Source organism: Malurus melanocephalus, unplaced genomic scaffold, assembly GCF_030028575.1.
Source record: "Malurus melanocephalus ecotype Western Australia unplaced genomic scaffold, MMel_1.1 scaffold_426, whole genome shotgun sequence".
Classification (NCBI taxonomy): Eukaryota; Metazoa; Chordata; class Aves; order Passeriformes; family Maluridae; genus Malurus; species Malurus melanocephalus.
The window spans coordinates 315,115-326,550 of NW_026623658.1; the positions used below are offsets into that span (position 1 = coordinate 315,115).

General features: G+C 59.9%; 1 protein-coding gene across 3 annotated transcripts in view; it reads right to left on the reverse strand.

Moving 5' to 3' along the window:
- The window catches only part of B4GALNT4 (beta-1,4-N-acetyl-galactosaminyltransferase 4), a 17,459-nt gene extending 6,032 nt beyond the window's left edge, over positions 1-11,427 (reverse strand). The window contains exons 1-9 of one of the 3 annotated variants that reach the window (XM_057379896.1): positions 11,188-11,427; positions 5,262-5,377; positions 3,742-3,852; positions 3,574-3,669; positions 2,894-2,984; positions 2,516-2,616; positions 2,168-2,235; positions 1,774-1,852; positions 524-590 (exon numbers count right to left, since the gene is read on the reverse strand). In XM_057379896.1, the coding sequence (XP_057235879.1) occupies positions 524-590; positions 1,774-1,852; positions 2,168-2,235; positions 2,516-2,616; positions 2,894-2,984; positions 3,574-3,669; positions 3,742-3,852; positions 5,262-5,377; positions 11,188-11,338 (880 nt within the window). In that variant the 5' untranslated portion in view covers positions 11,339-11,427. Of the gene's footprint in view, positions 1-523; positions 591-1,773; positions 1,853-2,167; positions 2,236-2,515; positions 2,617-2,893; positions 2,985-3,573; positions 3,670-3,741; positions 3,853-5,261; positions 5,378-10,228; positions 11,050-11,187 lie in introns of those variants that run through there. The other 2 variants (XM_057379899.1, XM_057379898.1) reach the window with 2 other exon arrangements.
- Between the last annotated feature and the right edge of the window lie 9 nt (positions 11,428-11,436).

Below are 11,436 nucleotides of genomic sequence, written 5' to 3' on the forward strand. Positions count from 1 at the left end.
GTCATCCATCTCACAGGCACCTGCATCAGCACCTCTCCTCCCCGATCCTGCCCGCCCCCTCCCCTTATCGACACCTTCCAGAGAGAAGTGATGGCTGCTCCCGCTCGGAGCGGAGCGCCGGGGCAGRGCCCATCCATCACAGCCCTTCCCGCTGCCAGGGCAGGGGCAGCCAGCACAAGATCTATAGATTTAATTAAACCCCGTGCCATCCATCCCTGCTGCCACGACAGCTCCTCGTAACTCAGGGCCAGCAGCCAGCGGGGTCTGGGACGGGGCTGGAGCAGGGACAGAGCAGCGCTCCCAGGGGTGTGTTGCCTCCTCATCCCATTTTTAGCGGTATCTCAGCATCACTCCCACCCACTGTAGCCCTCTCATCCCTCCTTACCCCAGCAGAAGCCCAGCAGGGGGGYTCACAGGCTCAGATTTACCCCCAAGATCCACCTTCCTAGGCTCTGCTTCCCTCCCCACCTCTCCCAGCATCATCCAGCCCCTGGAGATGCCACAGGAGGAGCCTGGCCCTCACCTGTGTACAGAGAGATGTAGGAGGAGTCAATCACCTCAAACTTCAGGCTGGGCAGGAAAACTCGCCACTGGGGAAAAAAAAAAAGAATGAAAGGAGGTGGGGAATGAGCAGGGGGATGGCACAGGGTCGGGATGCAGCTCCCCAAYCCCGGCACCTCAGGATGGGCCCTCCCTGCCTGCAGCTCCCAGAAACTACCCTGCAGAAGAGGAGCAGGACAGGGGGGCTGATCCTGCCCCATTTCCTGTTATCCAACAGGGTTTGGGATTAGCAGGATCCCTGCAGGACCAGAGGGTGGGTGGGATACAGGCCACGCTGCTCCCCTTTGGGACTGTCACAGCAGACAAAGGGCTCCTTTCCTTGCTCCAATGCTTCATCAAGAAGTTTTTTTGCCGTGATTTAAGAGGGTCTCCAGAGCTGCCTGCCCTGATTTAACACCAGCGTTTAGTCTGGAGCCTTTGTTGGGACAAGCCCTACAACACCCCCAGGGCCAGGCACATCAGGGTCCCGCTTTTGTTGTGGATGCTGTTGTTGTTGTCTCTCCCTGCACAGCTGAGAGGTTTTCTCTGCACGGCTGAAAGATTTCTGCTCCCTCTCTCCCCTCCAGCAAAAACATCCCCTCTCAGAAGCATCMCCCCTCCAATCCTCCCCCCACTCTGTCCATTTGCTTTCCCCACTATTTGTTTTTGCCTGCAGAAACACAGATCTTATCGGGATGGAGGGAGGGAGGCAGCCAGCGAGGAAGGGGTGTTGCTGGCACCGATCTGACTCCTGTGATTAACGAGCTCTCAGAGAAAGGAAACCTTTGCTAACGAGCCAACATCTTCCCCTGAGCCAGCCCGAGCCCCTGACACACGCTCCMGGCTCTGCTGCCAAGGCAGGCAAGTTGGGATTCGAAACCCGCGCTGATTCCAAGGGGGAGAAGGAGAAAACAGGGAAAGAAGCGCTCCACGGCCTCAGCCACCCCTCTCCCAGGACAGCCAGCGTGCTGGGACCCGCCTGCCCCAGGCTCTCCTTGCCCAAGGGAATGGGATGGCAGCRTCTCCACCTCCCCAGAGCCCAGCAGCAAAGGAGACAGCACTCCTGGAACAGCCAGGGGAACGGCGACACCGACTTGTCCCCCTGGCAGCTGTGGCAGGGGGAAAGGGTGGCTTTGCTCCAGGATGAAGCACTTGCACACATGCTGGAAAAAGCCCTGGCACCGGCTCTCCAGCCCTGGGAGGAGCCTGGCGTGGGGAGGGGCGTCCACTTACCCCGACCTCCACGTGGTCYGAGCCCCGGTCGTCCTGCTTGTGGAGCAGCTCGAAGTAGTAGCGTCGGGAGGACATGAGGCTGCAGGGGAGGGGACACCGCTGTCAGAGCCCTGGGCCAGCCTGGCAGAGCCTCCCTGTCCTGCCCACGGGCGGGAAAACCTTCCTGGGGCGCAGTGACAGGGAGCCAAGGAGGGTGTGTGCTGCCCCATCCCACCTGAGGGGTTTTGTGGGATCGGAGCACATCGGTACATTCCCGTCCCCAACCTCGTCATCTGAAAACCACGGAGCTGGGACCCAGCCTAGCCCCAGACACCTTTTGGGAAGGGGCTGCAGCTCAGGGAGGTCAGGGCCAGCAATTCCCTGTCCCTAAATCCAATCCCATGGACACACTCACCGCAGGGGCTTGGACACTTGGGAGCTGAAYTTGGTGAACTCCCCCGGCGCCGTCCACTCGGTGCCCAGCTGGGGAGAGAGGAAGGAGGAGCRTCAGACACCTTGCCAAAAGTTTTGAGGAGAGGAGGAGGACGCCACAGCAAAGCTTTCCRTGAGAGCAACCAACCCCAAGAAAACCCAGGAATAAATATGGAATCTCCTGGTCTTCGGCAGCTCCAACCAAGATGGGATCAAGGGATCAATGGGAGGAGGCTGAAACAGCCCGGAATTCCCAAAGGAGAAGCCACACGTGGATCCCACACAGATCCTTCCCCCTACAGCAGGGACAGGCGGAGAGGTGACGCCGTACCTTGCCCACGAAGGCGGCCAGCTGGGAATTGGCGGGGCTGTCATCGGAGCTGAGCCAGAACTCTGAGTTGTCATCCGACGCCACGGAAAACTGGAAATCCCCTGCGGAGAGCCGAGGAGAGGGTCACCATGGAGGGAGGGACACGGGGTGACATGGGCTCAGCCCYGGTGCCTTGTGGTGAGCGGGGGTAACGGGAACAGAGCCACCCCAGGCCCCRTGTCACAGCTCCATCCTGGACGGGATCAGAGCTTTGCCTCCTTCATGGGGAAAAGATCTCAGCTYCAGAAGGACCCTCCTGCCTGGGAGCCAGGATTTGGGGACCGTCCCGCTGTGGCCAGGACAAGGAAGGACCCAGCAGGGCCACACTCTGTCACTCACCATCCTTGAAGGGATGGATGTAGCCAAAAATCCTCAGCCCGTAGTTCTTCCACTTGGGAGAGACAGCCAGCTTCTTCACCGTGGTGCGGGTCTGCCGAGGAGGGGGGCACGGAGTCACCTCCTTCCTGTCATCCCAGCAGCACCCAGGGCTCCCACCAGCACCCGCCTCTCCTTCCAAACCACCAAACCAAACCCAACCGAACCGAACTGAACCAAACCGAACCCAACCAAACCAAACCCAACCAAACCCGACCCAACCAAACCGAACCAAACCCAACAAAACCAAACCCAACCAAACACAACCCAACCAAACCCAACCAAACCCAACCCAACCAAACCCAACCAAACCCAACCCAACCAAACCCAACCAAACCCAACCAAACCCAACCCAACCCAGCCAAACCCAACCCAACCCAGCCAAACCCAACCCAACCCAGCCAAACCCAACCGAACCAAACCCAACCAAACCCAACCAAACCCAACCCAACCCAACCAAACCCAACCAAACCCAACCAAACCCAACCCAACCAAACCAAACCCAACCAAACCAAACCCAACCAAACCAAACCCAACCAAACCAAACCCAACCAAACCCAACCCTGCCAGCCAAGGTCTGAAGGCCCAGTGGAGACCCACAGAACCCCAGGCTCCAACCCCTGGGCCCACATCCCAGGACTCACGTGGGGAAAGAGCGGGAAGTGGAGGTTCTTCCTCAGGTGCCGCACGGCCCCGCCGCACCAGTCCTCGAAGACGTGCAGGTTCACCTTCCCTTTGTACTGCGGGGCAAGAGAGGGAGCTGAGCGGGGCTCCTGCTCCTCCTGCATCCCCCCAGGCTGACCCCTGCCCACCTGCTCGTTCCAGGGCAAGGCCTGCTTGGTCAGGTTGAGTTTGGGGCGGGTGCTGGCTCGGCTGGGACTCTGACCTCTGGAGAACCAGTCGTCCACGTCCTGCCCGTCGTTCTGCCGAGGAACAGAGGGAGAGGTGGGATGAGTGACCCGGATCAGCACATCCTGTGGCCTCTGGGATGTCTCCCTGTGTCTGTGRGGAGGGCCTGGCACAGGCTGCCCAAAAAATCTGTGGCTGCCYCACCCCTGGCAGTGTCCAAGGCCAGGGTGGGCAGGGTTTGGAGCACCCTGGGACAGTGGAAGGTGACCCTGCCCATGGCAGGAGTGGCACTGGATGTGCTTTAAGGCCCCTTCCAACCCAAACCATTCCAGCATTCCCTGATCCAAACACCTCATTCTGAGCTGCCAAACYGAGGTGAAAGATTTCAAAGGAAAGYGGGAAGAGGCACAAAAATACTGGCAAGGTGTCGCAGGCAGTGGTTCCAAAATGTTCCAGCTAAACTTGCTTCCCTTCTTCTGCCAAAACTCCCCCAAAACAGCGAGTTTTCTGTTCATCCAAAACGCTTGGCCAGTCTTGGGGGACACTGGAATTTTGGGCTCTGTCCCTGGAAGAAAGGAGGTGATCTCCATGCCCTGAGCAAAGTAAGCGGGACGTCTCTCCACGCCCCTTCTCCCTTTAAAGGGGATTAGGTTAATCCTATTGCTTKTATCTGGTAATTTAGAGGGATTAAGCGAGCCTCTGGATCACTGAGAGGTGACAAAGAAGAGCCAGGTACTCCTGGAGCCCCCCTAGAGCATCCCTCTCTTCCTCAACCCCCCCAAAGCAGACACAGCCCGTTAGGATGCGCAGTGCCACCGAAGCAATTAGCAAACTGCCTAAACAAACTCATTAGYGCCTGGGAGGAGGGTGCAGCGCCCTTGGAGGACCTCACAGGGGAGGGTTCTGTGCCGTGCTCGCCGGGAAGATGGGCTCTCCTCCCAGAAAAAGCAGAGATGMGATTCCTGCTCACCCTCTGTGCTCACCCAGCACCAGCCCACGCCTCCTCTGAGCACCCCGGGTCCCTTCTTTGTCCCTCAGTCCTTTTTTTCTGAGGAGTGACACGGGGCAGGGAATACCCCGTGGTGGCTTCCCCCTCCCACCATCCTGCCCTGCTCCAAGGCCTCTTGGTGACAACAGGGTGGACAGGGGACAGCAGGGCGTCCCCATGGCTCTGATTCCGAGCACCTCCTGCCTGGAGTGGCTCCCCAGCCCAGGACAGAGCGGAGAACGCAGGAGAARGTGGCTTTGCCCAGAAAAGCAGGAATTTCAGAGCAGAGGAAATGGGATCCTCCTCAGGACAGCCGTGCCAGGGCGAGGGCACACAGAGTAGGATATCATATGGGGTATCCCACCTGGTTTCAGTGGGATATTGGGGTGCTGGCCCCACTGTGAGGGCTGCTGGGCAGGATCAGCGGTCAGACCCCCCAAATCCTTGGGACCCCGCAGACCAGTGACCTTCCCAGGCCATTCCCATCCCCGTTACCATGGGATCCTCCTCGTGGCTCTCGCTGGAATCTTCAGCTTTCCTGCGCCGTGCTGACACCGGTGCTGCYGCCGGCCGCCTCCCGGGATCCGTCACCTCCCCCGGCCTCTCTCCATCTGCCGGGAGCAGGGAGGGGTCAGGCCACCGCCCCCCATCCCAGCACCCCTTTTGGGGACACGCCAGCAGCGGGAAGGGGAGGTGCTGGCCCTTTAAACCACCCCCACTTTGTTCCAACCCAACTTGGAAAATATTTTGGGGAGAGGGGCACATCCCCTTCTTCTGCCGCCCCAAATCCTGGGGGCACTTTGCAGTTCGGCCACCACTGCCCGTGCACAGAGCCAAGGGAAGCTCGAGGCAGCGCTGGGAGAGGTGGGTGCCTGAGAGCCACCTCCACAAACACCTGTGGGTCCCCAAAAACCAGCCTGGGTGCACTAAACAGTGACCCTCCGCCACGTGAATTGCGGGAAAGGGGTCACCGATGTCCCTGTCCCTCCACCAGCGAGCCCCAGGGRCTCCCTCTCCCCAAAATGGAACGGCCTTGGTGGCTGCCACGGCCAGGGAGGGGCTCGGGGTGCCCGGAGCCCCCTGCCTCCCACGCCATTAGTATTCCAGCGGCCGCGCAGCCGGCGTCTCCTTGGAGATGGCGGCACAAATCCCGTCCCCACGGCGGCGGGGACAGGAAATTAAGCTCTAAAGCCCCTTCTTCTGCTCTCRGCCATTCTTCAGCCCCTGGCAGCCCCAGCTCGCTGCTGGCAGCTCCCCCTCCCCTCACCCAGCTCYGTTCCCGCATCCATCCCTCTTCCCTGGGCCCGCAGGGTGATGGGGGCGGCGGGACCGGAGCCAGCATCGCTCCCCCCACGCTGATCCGTGCGTTCCTCGAGGAGCTCAGTGCTCCCAAGGGTCCTGCCCAGGGGAGGGATGCAGTGCCTGGCTCTGTGGTACCCGCTCAGGGAGCCTCTCCTGGATCTCTCCGGGATCCCGTGGGATTTGCAACAGATGAACCTGGGGCCGGCTGGATCCACCCCGCTGCGCTCTGCTCCGTGCCACGACTGCGCCCAGAGGGCTGGTGGGAGATTGTTTGACAAAAACCAGAGCAAAGTGAGGAAAAACGGGGATTTAATCCAAGCTGGGCAGGCTCATCCTCGGAGCTGTGGTCCCCATCGCTTCCGAGGGGCTCCCACATCCAGGGAGGAGCAGAAGCGCCAGCAAAGCTCCAGGAAAGGCTTCAGTGCGATTCCCTGGCAACTGAAATATCRGAGAGGAAAGGCCAGGCTGTGGGGAGCTGGGAATGGGGACAAGGGGACATGGGGGAGGGTAGTGCCACATGCCAGCGGGCACCACCGCTCCCAAAAATCCCAACTCCTTTGGGTCCCAACCTCAGCCCCATGGGAGGAGAGGGGTAGGAGAGGAGGGAGAAGGCAGCACCGGGAGGAAGGAGGATTCCAGTTCCTCCCAGAATTCCACTGCTGCATCCATTCCTTCATCCAGCCTCCCTCGAGGACCAGGGAGGGATGGGGGAAGGTCTGAGGACAAGCAGGGACCCWCAGGGTGGGGTGGAAGCACCACAAGCTCATCCCTGGAGCAACACCGATGCTTTGGGAGCAGCATAAAGCCAGCTCTGAGTTCCAGCAGCCTCCAACAGGGAGCCAGGATCCTCATCCCGGGGGGAGCCTGTGGATACCGRGCACCCACAGAGCGACGCCTCCCATGGGAGAAGCATCTCCCGTAATCCCATTATCCCATAACTCGGGATGCACAGAGAGCCTTTCACATCCCACCTCCCGCCTCTTCCTCCCCAGCTCCAAACACAGCCCCTTTCTTCCCTGCCGGGGTTTCTCCTGGCCCTTTTCCAAGCCCTGCGACGATGAGGGAGGGAGGGAGGTGACATTTAAACYCCGACACAGCTGCRGACGAGGTGGCGGCGGYGCCTCCGTTAAACCCAGAGGTTCCRTTCCCAAATTCTTCCTGCACGAGCCTCCTAACGAGATGTTAAGCGATTATAATAATTAGCCAGCGAGGAATCGATGCCACAAATCCCCCTGTGAGTGCCACAAAAACACGGGACAAAAATCCCGGCCACAATCCGCGGGCACTGGCTGGTGGCATGGGCTGGGTGACAGCTGGTGACACCGGCAGGGCCGAGGGCAACAGGGTTTGTGACCACTGTGGGGACACAGGGCCAGCCCCCAGACACCCCCTGGGGCACTGCTGGAGCTGGAGCTGTCCCTGCTCCTTGCTGAGGGCACTGGAAGAGCGAGGCGGATTTTTCCTGCGTCCCCCATCCCTTCCCTGCTGCTTTCCAAGGAAATCGATGCAGGATCGCTGTGGCTGGCGATGGAGCTGCCATGAGACCACTCGAGCTGACAAACACCCACCAGGAGAGGCAGCTCCCACATTTCCATGCTTCAACCAGCATGCCAGATCTCTCCTGGGATTGGACAGCCCCCAGATTTTTCCCATTTCCCCAGCCCCAAACGAGACCCTGCTCCACCCCAAAAGGGATGATGCTCGCTCAYAGCCCTCAGCACCAAGATTTTGCCTCCTGGGATGCAGCCTCTGGAGAAGTTCGCTGTGAAATGCTGGGAATTTCAGGGTGCAGCCAAGAACATTCCAGCCTCTGAGCTCCGCAGTGCCGGTTTTCCAGCCTTTCCCAACGGCTGGCTCCTCATCCAGCCAAAATCCCTGCCRGTGCCAAGGCCACTGTCACCCCAAGGGTCACTCATCCTTCCCAAGGAGCAGCTCTGGAGAGGCCCAGCCGCAGGCACAGCACAGGGAAGGGATGGGGGGTACAGGATGGAAGGATAAAATTCCCAAAYATCAACACAAAAAGTTCTTGGTGCTTGGGAAAAGCCTTCCCCAGGCTTCAGGGGACAGTTTTGGGGACCCTTGAGGTGCCAGGTCATAGCCAGGCTGGGGACAGATGCCATCCACCTGGGGTGGCTCAAAGCCAATCGTGCCTCTGAGGAGCCAAATTTTTCCCTTTGAATAATCCTAAACTGGAAGGTGCCAMATTTCTCCCACTGGGTACCCGAGAGGAGCAGGACATGGAGCCTGGGACAGCCTGGTGGAGCTTTCCCATATGGAAAAAGAGTCGTAGAAAAAGGGTCAAAACACCCAAACCAGCCCAAAACCTTTTCAGGAGCAGGGATGGCTTTCCCTGGCACCAGAACCCCATGCCAAGGAGGGTTCATCCAGGRAAACCAGCCTTTCCCAGCAGGGACAGGAGACAGCAGTGATGCCAGGAGAAGGAAAAGCAGCTCCCGCACCGCCCGCAAATCCCACTGCYCTTCATCTTCAAAGAGTTCTTCTCATCCTCTTCCCCCCGCCRCTGGCATCCTTGACAAAAAGGATGAACCCCAAGGCAGGGCACAATTAAAATTGGGATCCAGCCTCCCAATTAAAACCAAGGGATCTGCCTGGAGGGGCACGTTATCCCAAACYTGCTCCCTCCCGCTCTCCCTGCGGGTGAGATCCTCAAAAGGACCAGGCACAGAGCATCCATCCCATTGATCCCATTGGCATCCACAGGTTTTGAGACCCTCTAGACCAGGCATTGGGGTGACCCAGGCCACACCACATCCAACAGGCAGAGAGAGCCCCGTTTCACCCACAAATTTTAGCACCCTTAAGCACCTATGCTGTGCTCCCCCAATCCCCAAAATCCTCCCAAAACCTCACTCCAGCACCGCCAACACCCTCCATGCTAAATCCCAGCAAACCCCCAGCCCCACACCCCACTGTGAGCCACTTCAGGGTTTTGTTATCGCTTTCYCCCTCATCTTTTTGGGATTTTCATCCCTTTTTTTTTCCCCTTTTCCACCTGGCGCATCCGTGTTTCCACCCCATTGCCTCRGCGCGGTTTCCAGCCGGGAGAGCGCCGTAATGGCCTCATTATTTCCAGTGAGGAATCTGCGTGTTCAATTAGGCAGAGAAGGGTAATTATCTACTTGGAGAAGATCAGGAAAAGGGGGGTGGTTTATCAGGGACCGGCACAGCTCCCAGCACAGCCCCTGGATGCTCCAGCTCCAGGTGTCACCGCTGGCTGRGCCAAGGGGACGTGGGGACCCCCGGGATAATCCAGCTGTGCTCCCAACCCCACTTGGCAGGGYGTTCCCCACTTGGCACCCCCCAAAAGTACCTAAAATCCTCCTGCCCTGCACCTGCAGCCTCCAGAGTGTCCAGCTGCTTGCTGACAYACTGTTTAATGAGCAATTAACCTTTTTCCTTGTTAATTAACCAGGCAGCACCCCTGGCATGGACAGATGGGTCCTGGCTCATGGTGGCCAAATCCAAAAGTCATCTCCAAACTCCAAACACTCTTCCCCCAAACCTTTGCACCAAGTTTTTCCTTAATATGGTTTATTTCCAATGAACTATTTTGGTTGGTTTTGTTTTTTTTAAACTACAATTAATATTTTTCCAACAAAAGCGCTCCCTGGCTTTCCACCAAAGCCCAGCACCCCTTGCTCCCACTCAGCCTCACCGGGACCCAGAGTGGGGCTGGGCATCCCYTAAATTCCACAGCAAATCCTATGGCTTCCTTTGGGAGGTAGGGAGATGCAGGGATGCAGGGCACGTAGGGAGAGCAGGGATGGGCACCCAGAAACATCCTGTGCACCCTCCCGCAGGAAAACCTYGGCTCRCYCTCACACYRCYGAACCCCAGCACCCGGAGGGACCCYGATCCGTGGATTTCYCGGCCAGTTATCCACAGGAACAGCGATCCCACAGCCTTTCCCCCCWGCCCGAGGCCAGACATGGCCGTCCCGAGCTCCGGGGTAACGGCGGGGCCATGGGGAAGCACCTCGGGATAATGGTGGGGACACAGGGACAATCCCCCCGGGAATCCTGTGGCTTTCCCACCGCGGAGGATCCCGCAGGGARCCGGGAGCCGGCAGCCCCCGGTGCCCCCCCTTCCCTCGGCAGCCTCATTTCCTGCCTCGCTCATTCGCATTATCCCGATTTTACCGTAAGGCCCAAAAATTTGCAGGATCATGCTGCTGCTCCGCTCGGAAACTTTGGGTTTTCCAGCCGAGAGGCTTTGCCAGCCTCCGGGACCGCTCTCGGGAAAGCCTTTTCCTCCCTCAATAAGCACCAAATCCCGGCCCCTTCTCATTTTTTAGGACAAAACGCGCCGGGCGAGGTCAGTCCCASCAGGAACGCCACGGCTCAAGTTTCACCCGGCAAATATTCCGGGTGGCTTTGTGTCCCCCCGGGGCAGCCCACGGAGGGATGCCACGGGAAAACCGGGAGCGAGCAGAGCCTTAGGGCACCTGTCCCTCCGGAGCATCCCGGAATCCATCCCGAGGGCGGGAGAAGAAAGGAATGTTGTTTTGTTTTTTTTTTTTACAGCGGAGAGGCACAGGCTGAGAAAGTGTTGGGATGGGAAGGGAAGGGTCGGGAAAGGACGGGAACGTCGGGAAGGGATGGCAAAGAAGGATTGCCTCTTCCAGCAGCCGCGAGCGGCTGTAAATGGCCTCTTTGTCATCGCGGCCAAGGCAGCGGGCGGAAAAATGAGGACGGAGCGGCTCRAGAGGGGACAATGAACCCCCCGGCCGGTTTAGGGGCCCCTCCGGGTGTTCCCTTCTCCCGAAGGTCCAGCGCCGGGGAGCGGAGTCCACGGAAGGGTCCCGCTCGCCCCAAACCCACGCGGGTGATGCGGGACAGAAAATCAGCGCTGCGAAAGGTGGGGGGCCCCACCCCGAGGGGGGGTTCTGGGGCCCCAGCGTGGCGGGGGACCCGCAAACCCCTCGGGGACCCCCAAAMCCCAGGTGTTTTGAGTGCCGGGGGGAAGCCCCGACACCCCCTGGGGACCCCAACCCCAACTGTTCCGGCACCCCAAGGGGACCCGCCATCCCCCTGGGGACCCCCAGAGCCCCCCGAGGCCCCGCTCCGAGGGCTGCCGGGACMCCCCCACACCCCGTTACCTTTGCCRTAGGCGAACGGGAGGCGCAGGGCGCGGCCCTGGCGCACCAGGCTGATGTGCAGGTAGGTGAACCAGGCGGCCGAGGTGAGCAGCGCCAGCAGCAGCAGCAGCTTCAGCTGCTTCCGGAGCTTCTTCACCGGGAGCCGCGGCATCCTGCCGCCCGCATCGCCCCCGCCGCCGCCGCCGCTGGGCTAACCCCGGCCCATGGGGCCCCCCGCCCGTCCAGCCCGCGCGCTCCGGGCCGGCCGCG